General features: G+C 46.4%; 1 protein-coding gene across 1 annotated transcript in view; it reads left to right on the forward strand.

Annotated features, from left to right (window-relative positions):
- The first annotated feature begins 751 nt into the window (after nt 1–751).
- Nucleotides 752–14,858, forward strand: part of SHISAL1 (shisa like 1) — a 41,376-nt gene continuing 27,269 nt past the window's right edge. The window contains exon 1 of the mRNA XM_078770943.1: nt 752–899. Coding sequence (XP_078627069.1) covers nt 830–899 — 70 coding nt within the window. The 5' untranslated portion in view covers nt 752–829. The remainder of the gene's footprint in view (nt 900–14,858) is intronic.

The following is a 14,858-nucleotide window of genomic DNA, read 5'->3' on the forward strand; positions in this document are numbered from 1 at the left end:
TTTCATCCAAACAATCAGTGAAATATTAAACATTTTAGCTCTCATATTAAATATTTCTGATGTATGCATTTGTGTGTTGTATTTCCATAATCTGACTAAGTAATAGATCACTTTTCTTTATTACCTTCGCAAAAGCGGAAGGTTATGTTTTGATCGCTGTGTATTTATTTGTATGTCTGTGTGTGTGTGTGTATGTTATTCGCATAACTCAAAAAGTATTCAACCGAATTGCATGAAATTTGGTGGGATGATTGGTTATTATACGGGACACATTTGATTAGATTTTGGGAGCAATCGGGTCAAAGGTCAAGGTCAAGGTCACGAAAAGGTCAAAATCGTATTTTTACCAAGTACAGAACAGTAGCTGCGGCGAAGGTATGCGCTCTACCGAGTGCCCGTTCTAGTTGTTAACTGAATCACTTTTCATTGTTGTTGACCAAGCAATTTGCAGGTCTTACACCACTATGGCAGTGTTGGATTTCTGGCACCATTTCCACATTTCAAATGAAAATGATCAAATCCGTAACCTTTTAAAAAATCTCATTGCCTTATTTTTGCCCAACTCAAGACATGGGGTACTGAATTTGATTGTGATTTCAATGGAATCCACACTTGACACTACAATTATAAAGCGACTTGAGACAAGATAATCAAATTACCACTTTAGTTGTGCTGCTTCCATTATTTGGCATGGAATCATTGTAAATTACTTTGCCTTGGTTTATTGTATTTGTGTATTTATGTGCAGGGCACACAAAGCTGGCTGCTGCCCCTTGGCAGGGTGCACAAACATGATAACCCTTTGAGACCAGATGCCCTTCATGCCGACATGACATCACGTAAAGTGCATCTGCTTGCTGCCGTTGCCATTGTCCTCCTTTCTGGTTGTGTCAGTGGAGGTGAGCTCTGAGTGGATTTTACATTCTTGTTATAAATAATTGCATAAAATAAATGGGAAAATCCTTAGCCTTGAACTTAACAAGCAGTTAAAAGGTTGCTTAGCAGGTGATACCATATATCCACGCTATAATTGGCAGCCCAGATCCTCTAGTGGTTTCAATTCAGATTTTCAAATGAGGGATCTGTAGTCGTTGTATGCAGTGGATTGGGGAGATTCGACAATGTCCAAATGTTCTGTGCAAATGTGCAGCACAGCACAAGCAAATTATGTTTAAGGAAGCACATTTACCTACAATGAACTAAATCTTCCTGAGATGGTTTTTAATGAAACCTTTACCATTTCATAAAGAACACTTGGCTGCATGCAATATTCAGTACACGCAATCTGGTCTGTTACATGAATGTTATACAATGTATAAGGCTCATGGAGGAAATATTATATAAATCACATGCAAGACAATGTCATAACGAGATGTCTATGCTTTTCCTTGAATTACAACGACATAACAAGACGGTGGATAAATCACAACAGTGGTCCATCAAATTTAATCCCGTGATCCTCGCACAATAAAATGGGAAATGGGAAAATGGGAACAGACTAATTTCAACATACATCCAGCTTTATATATATATTTATATTCGACGAATGAAACCTTTAGATGCCACATAAGTATTTTGCAAAAAAAAAAAATTCTTTTGAAATGACAGAATCAAACATCCATTACAATTTTTAGCTCTTCTATGGAGAATTCAAGAAGAGCTGTTAAAGCCATAACGATGCAGTCCTTCAGTCAGTTAGTCAGGCAGTTAGGCCTTCTGGCCATTGAGTCCATCAACATTATTTGTTTTTTTCCCCCACTTCTGCTCAACGAATCGTTTTGAAACTTTGCATGATGATTCATGATATCAATGCACAAAACCTAATGGAGCCTTTTTTTTTTTTAATTTCCATCCAGGTGGTGAGATAATTAGCTAATTAACTCAAAATCTAATCTATGTAAGTCCATCACATATCCCAAGATTCCTTTAGACCCCATAGACCTTTATACCCCTTATGACCCTTTAAACCCCCATATAACCCATTGACCCCTTACATATGTATACCCTTTTGACCTTTAGACTGTTTGGATTATATAGATTCCTTTCAGCCTGTTAGGACACTTTCACCCCTTTAGAACCTTTAGATTATTTAATCATTTAGACTCCTTAGATCCCATAGACCCTTTAGACCCCTTATGACAATTCACACCCCTATAAACCCACTAGACCTTTACACCCTTTAGACCCCTTAGACCATGGGTTCCCAATCAGTGGGCCATCGCCCACTGGTGGGCCACAGTACGTTTTCCAGGTGGGCCACAGAGACTGCCCAATATTTGCCCAAATAATATAATCTTTTCATGCACAAGGCCTAAAGCAAGAGTTCAATTCTGTGTGTGTTGGTGGTGGCCAGTGGTAGCCACCCACTATTCCCTGCATATTTTTTTAGTCTTGTTTTTAAAATATTTTTCCTTCTTTTTTTTTTTTTCAGAAACCCTTCTGAAATGACAAAACGAGGATATGATGAGCAATACATAAAGTTTGGATTCACAACCTTACATGATCATGGAGAATTAAAGGGACAATGTGTCCTGTGCCAGAAAGTTCTCGGAAATCAATCTTTGCGGCCATCGAAGTTCAAGCTCCATTTGGAGAAGATTCATCCACATCATCAACATAAACATGTGGACTTCTTAAAGCGAATGGAAGAGAACATGAAGCGCCAGCGCTTGGATCAAAGTGGAACATTATTTCAGCAAAACAAGCGTCTTGCGGAGGCTTCTTATGCCGTCAGCCTCCTCATTGCGCAACAGAAGAAACCTCACACAGTCGGAGAGACTCTGATCAATCCATGTGCTCTGAAGATGGCTAGGATTCTGCTTGGAGAAGAAGCTGAAAAAAAGTTCAACAAAACTTCTCTGTTAAATAATACGGTTCAAAGGAGGATTGCTGACTTGTCTAGCGACATAAAAGAACAGGTGATTGCTGAAATCAAAGACGCTGCATTTGGATTGTTCTCAATTCACTTGGATGAATCCACAGATGCTTCATCCTGTTCCCAGCTTCTTGCCTTCGTTCGGTTTATGAAGGGTGATTCCATCAAGGAAGAATTCTTATTCTGCCGTTCTCTCGAAATAAATACCAGAGCTGTGGATGTGATGGAAAAAGTAACAGAGATCTTTGGCCATGAGGAACTGAACAGGCACAATCTCTGTGGAGTGTGCACCGATGGCACCCCTTCTATGCTAGGAGCAAAAAGTGGCTTCCAAACGCTTGTTCGAAATCTATCTCCAGGCATAATTTCTGTTCATTGTCTGATTCATTGACAAGCTTTTTCTTACAAACCCTTCCGTCTCATCTTCAGGATGTTCTTGAACAAGTCATCAAAATTGTGAAATATGTGAAAAGCAGTGCTTTGAATTCCCGACTCTTTAAGCAATTGTGCACAGAAATGGATTCAGGGCATAACAACCTGCTTTACTACACCAAGGTGTGTTGGCTATCAAAAGGAAATGATGTGGCGCAACTGTTTGAACTCCGAGAAAAGATGCAGAGTTTCCTACAGATGCAAGAAAAGCACAAACTTGAAGCTTCCTTCCATGAAAAACTGTGGGTCTTTCGCCTCGCATACCTTGTGGATATTTTTGATCAACTGTTTGATCACCGTTTGATCCTCACACATTTTTGATCACCGTTTGCCCTTCACGTGACTCGTGGTGGTCCCTCTCAGCTCTCCCCCCGTTGGTATTTTTGTGCACATAAGATTGTTCACGGTTCTGTTTAAATATTATTTAAATATGTATAACCTTTCCCCTTCAGTGTTTTACTCAGTGGTATTTTACAACACGCTGTTTTTCTTCCTATTTAAAAGGCTTTTCTCAATTTCCTCTCCAACTCATTCCACCTCAAAAAAAAGAAATTCAATATCTTATACGTCTCCCTCACTACATGGTCTAAATTCACATTCATTCCATCCCTCCTCCATCATTCTGAACCGGATTGCTAACTTGAAAATCACAACAAACCCAATTTGTTTTCAATGTTCGTCTTTCATTAATCATCCACTTTCTAAACTCCCCTCTTGCCCCTCCCATCCAAATCCCCCCCCTTACACCTACACTCCTAAACTCCCCCCTTGCCCCGCCACTCTTAAACTCCCTCCCTACCCCTCCACTCCTGAACTCCCCCCTTGCCCTTCCACTCCTGAACTCCCCCCTTGCCCTTCCCCTCCTAAACTCCCCCCTCACTCCTCCCCTTCAAAACTCCCCCCCAACCCCTCCCATTCAAATCTCCCCCCATACCATTCCTCTCCAATTCTCCCTCCTCCCCCCTCCTCCTCAAAGCTGCCTCCTCCCCACTTCGTCTCCCTTCTATCTCATACCTCCACCCCCCCCAACCTTCTTCTTTCCTCTGCCCCCACTCAAACAACCCCTCTCTGTGCCTCATCCCTTCACCTTCAAACCTTTCATCCTCCTCATCCTTCCCTTTCTTGGAACTCTTCTGCAATCGCTGACACACTAACAACTGCTCTCCCTACCTCCCCCTCTCATCCTTCATCTTACCCTACTCCTCCCCTCCCCTGTCCTGTACCCGATGCTCCCCCTCTCTCTTCATTAACGGTATGGACCTCAAACATCCGGGGCCTTCGCTCAAACCTGACTGATCTCTCCATACAGGTTGCTTCTGACAATCCAGACTTGATCTGCTTAACAGAGACTTTCCTCCTTCAAGATGTCTCTGATTCCTTAATATCTCTTCCTGGTTACTCCCTCCTCCGGTATGATAGACCTGAGCCTCGGCCTGGTGGTGGGGTGGCTATCTTTATCAAAAACTCTCTTCCTCACTCTCCTTGCACTGCCCTCTCTCCTCCTCACCCCCAGGAGTACCTCTGGCTACGGCTTCCTCTCCGCTCCCACCTTTTGTTCATATGTGTTCTGTACCGTCCCCCAAACAGTGATGACTCCATCTACATTTCACTGTCTGACAACATGGACCAACTTCTATCCACTCATCCCAACTCTCTCTTCCTCATATGTGGTGACTTCAATTGTCATCATGCCACCTGGTTGGGTGTGGGTTCCTCTCTCACCAGTCATGGCACCTCAGCAAAGGACTTCTGTGACTCACTGGGATTGACACAATCTGTCAATTTCCCGACCCGGATCTCAGCCAATGGAGTATCTTCTCTTCTAGACTTGGTTATGACTAACTTCCCTGCTAATGTCTGCTGCTCTTCTTCTGCTCCAATCGGTTCTTCTGATCATGTGCTTGTCAAAGTGGACATTTCTCTGGCCATTCTCAGAGAGCCTCCTCAGCGTCGACGAGTCTGGCATTTCACTCAGGCCGACTGGGACGGTCTTCAAGCAGCCATCAATCGTCTGAATTGGTCTCCCATCTCCACTGCCTCTGACATCAATTCTTCCTGGGAATTCTTCCAAAGCAAACTGATCTCTCTCATGCACAGATTTATCCCATCTCGCCTTCAGTTGTCTTACCCTTCCTCCCGTCCATGGTACACTGAATCTTGTGGTGAGGCAGTTGCCCTGAAACAACTTGCCTTTGCCTCTTGGAAGGCTAATCCAACTGAAGGAAATCTCAGTTCCTTCCACCAAGCTCGGAACAAGTGTGTGTCTACCCTCAGGAGTGCCAGGAAGCACTATCTCTCCTCACTCAAGAATGAACTCTCAAACCTGTCTCCTTCCTCCAAATCCTGGTGGCGTCTGGTCAAATCCGTTTCTGGTGTTTGTTCCCCCTCCATCCCCTCCCTTACCTCAAATGGCCACACAGTTGACATCGCACGTGACAAAGCCGAATGCCTCAACTCTGTGTTTGCCTCAAAATCCTTAGTCCCAAACCCATCTCTCTCTGTTCCCACCTTTCCCAGTCGAACCAAACTGCTCCTGGACTCTGTGACCTTCTCTCCTGACAAGGTGGAGGAGTTTTTGTCAAACCTCGACTCTGATTCTGCAACTGGACCAGATGGCATCAGCCCACGGGTCCTAAAATCCTGCTCTGCCGCTCTATCTCACCCTCTCTCTGTTCTTTTCACCCTATCCTTTGCTCAAGGTCATCTGCCAGCATCCTGGAAATCAGCAAACATTACCGCTTTACACAAAAAAGGTGCAAAAACAGATCCTTGCAACGACAGACCAATCAGCCTGCTCCCAATTATCAGCAAAGTCATGGAATCCATCATTGCTTCGGATATGAAATCTTTCCTCTTCTCCAATGGCTTGATCTCTGATCATCAATTTGGTTTCAGACCAGGTCACTCTACTCTGGACATGCTGCTTCTGCTGTCTCAACAATGGATGGAGGTCCTCAATGCCAAACAGGAAATCAGAGCTGTCTCCCTTGACATATCACGTGCCTTCGATACGGTCTGGCACCCAGCTCTGCTCACCAAACTCTCCTCCTATGGTATCCATGGAAATCTCCATGCATGGCTTGCGGACTTCCTCTCTGGTCGTAGTCAACGTGTGGCCCTGAATGGATTTCTCTCATCTCCCCTTCCCGTTCAGGCTGGAGTTCCCCAAGGCAGTGTGCTGGGCCCTGTGCTTTTTCTGGTCTTTATCAATGATCTCTCCGACTCTCTGGAAAATCCTCTGTATCTCTTTGCTGATGACTCCACTCTCTGCCGCTCCATTCCTCTTCCCTCAGATCGGCAGGCTGCAGCCTCCTCACTCTCTGAAGACCTGGACAAAATCACAGACTGGTCAAACATGTGGAACATGTCTTTCAATCCTGACAAATCTCACACTCTTACTATGTCTCTCCGAAAAGATCGACTGGACAACCCTCCCATCTACTTTCTCAACAATCCTCTCCAAGAAGTTCTGTCGCTCAAGCTTTTGGGTCTCACCATCTGCCATGATCTTTCTTGGGAAAACCACATTTCCAAGCTGGCCTCCAAAGCCAGTCGCCGACTGGGCATCCTCCGTCGTGCGAAGTCCTTCCTAGGCACACCTGAGCTCCTCACCACATACAAGGCTTTCATCCGCAGCTCAATGGAATACTGTTCTCCCCTATGGGCTGGTGCTCCTGCCTCACACCTGGCTCGGCTTCACGCTGTTGAATCCAAAGCTTTCAGAATCATTGGAATCTCCCGCGATGAAGCTATCTCTGAGGGCCTTTCACTCACTCACCGCAGGCAGGTAGGTGGTCTTTCTGTCTTCTACCGACTCCTCTCCGGCCTTGCTCCCCCAGCTCTCTCTGTGCTCTGTCCCCCAAATATTCCTACAGCTCGCACAAGATCTGCCAGCCACCCTCTGATGGTTAAACTGCCGAAATCTCGGCTCTCTGCTCACCTTCACTCTTTCATTCCTCTTTTCTCCCGCCTCTGGAACAAACTCCCACACTCACTTCAATCACACTCCTCCCTCCAGGTCTTCAAAACAGCTGTTCACCACCATCTGTTATCTTCCCCCATCCAAAACCTTGATCTTTTCTACCCCCACTAATTCACCCCAGATCCACCTTGTTTGAAATTCCAACTTCTTTCCTGGAAGTCTTGGCAGTGTCCATATGTTTTATACCTCTCCCACCCCCCCCCCCCCTTCCCATGCCTCCCCCCAAAGCCCTCTCCCTCCCACAGTTCTCTCGATGTCTCCATGTCTCTCGGTCCCTGCTCTCAAATGTTGTGTTTGTGTCCTTCCCCCTCTCTCCCCATCTTGTCTACCGCTCCGGATGTTATTTGTTTTGTGTGTCTGTTTGTCTTTCTGTGTGATTAATGTTCGCTCTTTCACGAGCCTCGATCTTGTATACAAAAAAAAAAAAAAAAAAAAAAATACTGAACAGACTGAATCTAAAGCTGCAAGGAAATGGAACAACTATCATTCAGTTCATTGACACTCTCAGTGCATTTATACAGAAGATTGAAAACTGGAAACGAAAGGCTGAGGAAGGGAACTTTACCATGTTCGAATCTCTTTCAGAAGTCACTCTTAATGAGCCGTTGGATCCTGGCAATGCAAAGGATGTTGTGAAACACCTCATCTGTCTCCGAGAAGAATTACTCCAGTACTTTCCAGAAATTTGGAGAGAAAGACTGGCGCTCATGAGGGATCCTTTTCTTGTTAAAGTCAGTGACATCCAGGATGAGCTGCAAGATTAACTGATTGAATTTCATTCAATCATGATTCTGGATGCAGAGATGTCTTTGAAGCTTCCTCTATCTCTGAGTTTTGGCCAAAAATGATGGGAAGCTACCCCAACATTGCAAAGGAATGCCTTCGGAAACTCCTGCCCTTTGCGCCATCTTATCTTTGTGAATCAGGCTTCTCAACGTTGGTGCAGCTGAAGACAACGGCTCAGAACTGCCTTGAATGTGAGGTAGATCTTAGATGTGCGCTTTCTACAACAGAACCGAGGATTTGGAAACTGGTGCAGAAAATTCAGGACAACATCTCTCATTAAAGTAGCTTTCGGTTAAACTGGTTTGAGTTTTTTTTTTTTCAATTGGCAGATACTGCAATGTTTTGTGTTACAGACCACAAGCAAAGCACCCTGGAGATGAGTTTTCAAATATTTTTTATTTTCCTGGTTATTATTGCAATGCGTTAATAGAGTTTTATTTCTTAATTTAAAATAAATACTTGTTTTTTATGGAAAAGCCTTGAAGTCTGAAGTGTTCATTTGCCTTTTGAATTGATTTTCTTGATGTTCTGTTCTAAAAATTTCTCGCAAGACCCTTTGTCACAAATACATTTGCTTTACTTCACCCGAATTAATTCATTTCACAAAGAAATTGTTCAAATGAGAAATATTGTTCCGTTAAATACTCTAAAAGTCTAAATTGAATTAAGTTGTGGTTCTTATTGACATTTCTTTGGTTTCAAAAAATTGCTATGATCCCCACTGGGCCATGACATGTCAGGTCAAAAGCCAGTTGGGCCACATAGCGAAAAAAGTTGGGAAACACTGCTCTTGACCTTTTTTAGTCATTTTAAGACCTATTTATTCATTTGATGACTTTTAGTCATTTTAAGACCATTTCAATACTTTAGACTCCTTTAGACCCTTACACCCTTTAGACCGCTTATACCATATAGACCTTCAGACCATTTCCACCTCTTTAGGGTCTAAAAGGTTTTAAGGGTTCTTTCACAGGACAAAAACTAATGGAACGTTTTTCATCAATTCAGGACCCGCTCATCCTACATAGTTTTCACTGCGCGATTACAAAAAATTTTTATCAGGCCTTTCAGCCCCCACAGGCACATGATTTTCCATCAAATCAAACTGGAAATCAGCTTTATCACTTAATGCACCCCAACCATGAGCACCCTCCATCGGGAGACGAGCGTCACTTGGGAATTGACTGTCCATTATGAAGTTATTAGCCTTCCAAACCAGTCTGGATGGAAGTCAAAATGTTATTGCTGGGGTTATGATAATAATTTAAATAATGATTATTCAGCTCGTCTACAATGAAGTCGAGATGAGCTGTTAAAGCCACTAGCAAGTTGCCCGTGCTCGCATGATCTAAATGGATTCTAAATGGGGTAGGGATGATGGCATCTTCTGTCATCGAGCCGGGAAGCTTTTTTTTTTTTTTTTTTTTTTTTTTTTTTGTATACAAGATCGAGGCTCGTGAAAGAGCGAACATTAATCACACAGAAAGACAAACAGACACATAAAACAAATAACATCGGGAGCGGTAGACAAGATGGGGAGAGAGGGGGAAGGACACAAACACAACATTTGAGAGCAGGGACCGAGAGACATGGAGACATCGAGAGATCTGTGGGAGGGAGAGGGCTTTGGGGGGGAGGCATGTGAAGGGGGGGAGGCATGTGAAGGGGGGGGGGGGGGGGTGGGAGAGGTATAAACATATGGACACTGCCAGGATTTCCAGGAAATAAGTTGGAATTTCAAACAAGGTGGATCTGGGGTGAATTAGTGGGGGTAGAAAAGATCAAGGTTATGGATGGGGGAAGATAAGAGATGGTGGTGAACAGCTGTTTTAAAGACCTGGAGGGAGGAGAGGGATTGAAGGGAGTGTGGGAGTTTGTTCCACAGGCGGGAGAAAAGAGGAATGAAAGAGTGAAGGTGAGCAGAGAGCCGAGATTTCGGCAGTTTAACCATCAGAGGGTTGCTGGCAGATCTTGTGCGACCTGTAGGAATATTTGGGGGACAGAGCACAGAGAGAGCTGGGGGAGCAAGGCCGGAGAGGAGTCGGTAGAAGACAGAAAGACCACCTACCTGCCTGCGGTGAGTGAGTGAAAGGCCCTCAGAGATAGCTTCATCGCGGGAGATTCCAATGATTTTGAAAGCTTTGGATTCAACAGCGTGAAGCCGAGCCAGGTGTGAGGCAGGAGCACCAGCCCATAGGGGAGAACAGTATTCCATAGAGCTGCGGATGAAAGCCTTGTATGTGGTGAGGAGCTCAGGTGTGCCGAGGAAGGACTTCGCACGACGGAGGATGCCCAGTCGGCGACTGGCTTTGGAGGCCAGCTTGGAAATGTGGTTTTCCCAAGAAAGATCATGGCAGATAGTGAGACCCAAAAGCTTGAGTGACAGAACTTCTTGGAGAGGATTGTTGAGAAAGTAGATGGGAGGGTTGTCCAGTCGATCTTTTCGGAGAGACATAGTAAGAGAGTGAGATTTGGCAGGATTGAAAGACATGTTCCACTTGTTTGACCAGTCTGTGATTTTGTCCAGGTCTTCAGAGAGTGAGGAGGCTGCAGACTGCCGATCTGAGGGAAGAGGAATGGAGCGGCAGAGAGTGGAGTCATCAGCAAAGAGATAGAGAGGATTTTCCAGAGAGTCAGAGAGATCATTGATAAAGACCAGAAAAAGCACAGGGCCCAGCACACTTCCTTGGGGAACTCCAGCCTGAACAGGAAGGGGAGATGAGAGAAATCCATTCAGGGCCACACGTTGACTACGACCAGAGAGGAAGTCCGCAAGCCATGCATGGAGATTTCCATGGATACCATAGGAGGAGAGTTTGGTGAGCAGAGCTGGGTGCCAGACCGTATCAAAGGCTCTTGATATGTCAAGGGAGACAGCTCTGATTTCCTGTTTGGCATTGAGGACCTCCATCCATTGTTGAGACAGCAGAAGCAGCATGTCCAGAGTAGAGTGACCTGGTCTGAAACCAAATTGATGATCAGAGATCAAGCCATTGGAGAAGAGGAAAGATTTCATATCCGAAGCAATGATGGATTCCATGACTTTGCTGATAATTGGGAGCAGGCTGATTGGTCTGTAGTTGCAAGGATCTGTTTTTGCACCTTTTTTGTGTAAAGCGGTAATGTTAGCTGATTTCCAGGATGCTGGCAGATGACCTTGAGCAAAAGATAGGGTGAAAAGAACAGAGAGAGGGTGAGATAGAGCGGCAGAGCAGGATTTTAGGACCCGTGGGCTGATGCCGTCTGGTCCAGTTGCAGAATCAGAGTCGAGGTTTGACAAAAACTCCTCCACCTTGTCAGGAGAGAAGGACACAGAGTCCAGGAGCAGTTGGGTTCGACTGGGAAAGGAGGGAACAGAGAGAGATGGGTTTGGGACTAAGGATTTCGAGACTAAGCTGGGACCAGCAATTCACATTTATTGCCACATCTGATGCAATTTAGATGCTCTCATGATGGTGAGGTGCTCCATTTGAAACTGTTTGTTTGATATATGTAGCTTTTTGATGCCGAGGGTAGGTAAAATTTTGTATTTGTGTCAAAGCCAGTGACCAATTGCAAATTAATAGTAGGATTACGATGTCCTTCAGCCAGTCAGTCAGTCAGTCCATCTTCCGTCCTTCCAGCAATGGGTCCATCAACATTTATTTTTTTACTACGATCGTTTTGAAACTCAGCACGACAATTCATGACATCAATGCGCAAAAACAAATGGAGCCCTTTTTATGGTAAGAAAATTAGCTCAAACTCAAAATGTAATCTGTGTTTGTATGTCCATCACATACCAGGAGATTCATTCATCCCACGACATGTTCCCTCATTGTTTAACTCTATGCCTCTTAATTAAATTTTACTTCAAAGTGATTATTGCCCTCTTTAAAGGTACACACACTCACCATTGAGCCATCTAGCCTGAGTTGGAATCTCAGCCCAGCCATAAACTGTCATCCTCGTGTCTTGCAGGCAGGATGGATGTTGAGCTAATGTCCCATCTGCCAGCATTACTAGGAGGAGATTAAAGGTCCCACGGTGTCTTTCGCGGAGAGTAGGCAAGCTATTGCCAGCACCCTTGCTAAATTCCAAACTTCCTGCCCTAATCTAAAGGGAGCACTGTATCAGTGGTACAGCCACACTCCCAGCAATGGTGCAATCCGCAGCCATAGGCTGCATACAAAATGAATCAATGTGTTTCCCTTGAGCAATAGGAGATTAATGGATTTATGGATGCACAGGGAGATTGGTTAATGATGAAAGTATGATGGCAGGTGTCGTGAAAATCAAGCACAGACACGACTTGTCCCTTGGGTAGGTTTAATATCATTTAGATCTGAAGTAACATCCTGTAAAAATACATTCATGCAACAGACATTAGAATCAGAGTATTACATGGGCAATGTCCGATATCAATAGGTAAAACAAATCAAGCGCAGCATATAGGGGCGTACATACCATTCAAACTACAGGACTATGTCACAGTAAGTGCCGCTGGAGTGTCCGTGCACCCCGGTTGTCCCGGGTCTTATAGACGCCCCTTTTAGTGGGATAAGCGAGCACTCCCTGGGTTCACCTTCGGTATAATTTCACTACATTCTCCCCGCCGTTAGAACTATACTGCCGCTCGGCAGGTGGCAAGCAAGCGTCAGCAATAATCGGATGGGTCACGTCAATCCACGTCAGTCGGTCCACCCGTAGCGGTTGGGGCGGCGAACTACCCTGCCAGTTCGTGTTCGGAAACTACCGGGTACGGCGTCCCCAAGCCCGGAGTCCCCCGCGTCGGAATAGCCGCCGGAGGTGGGTGTCGGAGGGGGCGCCCCAGCGCCTTCTGGCAAGGGAGTGGGTGACGACGGAAGTGACGGTAGTAGTTCCATAGAGGAAGCTTCGGTAGAGTCCATAGACTCGTAGATGGGTTCGTCGATATCCCTGTCGTCGTCCCCACATGGGGCGAGATGGCGTACGGATACAGTAGACTCGCGGCCTTCCGCCGTTAACACGCGAGCATGCTCGGGATTAGCCTGGAGGACCGCACCTTATCAACAAGGGGGTCATACTTGCTAGCGCGAACCGCTCGTTTGAGATAGGCGGGCCCCGGCTCAGCGAGCCAGCTGGGTAAAGATTGGATACTACCCGAGCTTCTAGGGTGGTGGAACAGTCTTTCGTGAGGAGTCTGGTTGGTGGCGGTACATAGGAGAGCCCGGATCGAGTTTAGAGCTGCAGGTAGCGACCACGCCCATTTATCGAGGCCTCGGCCGAGGGTCCGGAGGCTTAGCATGACGGCCCTCCATATAATCCCATTAAAGCGTTCGATCTGCCCATTCGCCTGGGGCCGGTACGGGGTGGTGTAGCTCGAAGCGACATTATTCTGGAGCAAGTAGCCCCTCACCTCCTGAGACAGGAACACCGCACCCCGATCGGTATGCACATAGGCCGGATACCCAAACATAGAAAACAAATTCTGCAGGCACCGGATAACCGTGGTGGCCGACATATCCCCGCACGTATAAGCAAAGGGGAATCGTGAATACTCATCAACGATAGTGAGCAGATAACGAGAGTTACTCGACACCGGCAGCGGCCCTTTGAAGTCCATCGCCAAGCGCTCCCACGGTCTAGTAGCCCTAACCAGCGTCCCCATAGGAGGATTGTAAAAGCGTGGATTGAGCTCCGCACAGATAGTGCAATCACGGCAGATCCGGCGGATGTCCTCAATCGAGTACGGCAGATTACCACTGCGCACAAAATGTGCGAAACGCGCCACCCCGGGATGACACATAGTGCCGTGCAAAACGCGCAGTCCCTCCAAAGTTACAACCCCCGCGCAAGTGGCCGGCCTCGATAAGGCGTCGGCGACCAGGTTATCCTTCCCCCGGGCGGTATTTGATGGTGTAGCAGAAGTCGGCGAGTTCGATACGCCAACGGGTGATTTTCTCATTCTTAATGCGCTGAGCATGCAAGGTGTCGTACATAAATGCAACGCTTTGTTGGTCCGTGACAATTTGGAAACACCGCCCAAGCAGGTACGGCCGCCATCACCGAATTGATTCGACGATCGCGTACGCTTCCTTTTCGACAGACGAATGCCTCCGCTCAGCGGAGGTGAGAGTCCGCGAAAAGAAAGCCACAGGGCGTCCCCCTTGGGAGAGAGTCGCCGCTATCGCATGATCCGAGGCATCACTTTCCAAGACGAAAGAGGCACTTTCGTGAATCGTCGCTACAGCGGCGCCAGCCATGTCGGCTTTAAGGCCCTCGAAGGCCGCCATGGCGGCCGGGCCCATGGGGAACGTGTCGCAGGCCACGAGGGGGCGGAGCGTCGTGGAGAAATTTTGCACCCACTTTGAATAGTGGGCGAACAGCCCGAGAGCACGTTTCAGCGAAGCCCGATCGCTAGGCGGAGCCATATCGAGCAAAGGTCGCAGACGCTCCTTATCCGGAGAGACAGAGCCATGGGTCACGGTGTACCCCAAAATATCTACCGTGCGTAGAGAGTAACGACACTTAGCCGCATTCATGGTTAGGCGATATTTCCGCGCGACCTCGAGGAAGCGCTTCAGATTAGCGTCGTGATGCTCCTGGTCATACCCACAAACAGTAAGATTGTCCAGATAGACAAAGACATCGGTCAAGTTCTCCTTCGCAACGAGGTCATCCATAGCCCTCTGAAAACAAGTGACCCCGTTAGTTACCCCAAAAGGGAGTCGAGTGAACTGGTACAACCGCTGGCCCGATTCAAAGGCTGTAAAGACGCGATCAGCCCTAGAGATGGGGACCTGATGATACGCACTACGCAGA

This window comes from Myxine glutinosa, chromosome 1, assembly GCF_964187855.1.
Source record: "Myxine glutinosa chromosome 1, kmMyxGlut1.1, whole genome shotgun sequence".
Taxonomy (NCBI): domain Eukaryota; kingdom Metazoa; phylum Chordata; class Myxini; order Myxiniformes; family Myxinidae; genus Myxine; species Myxine glutinosa.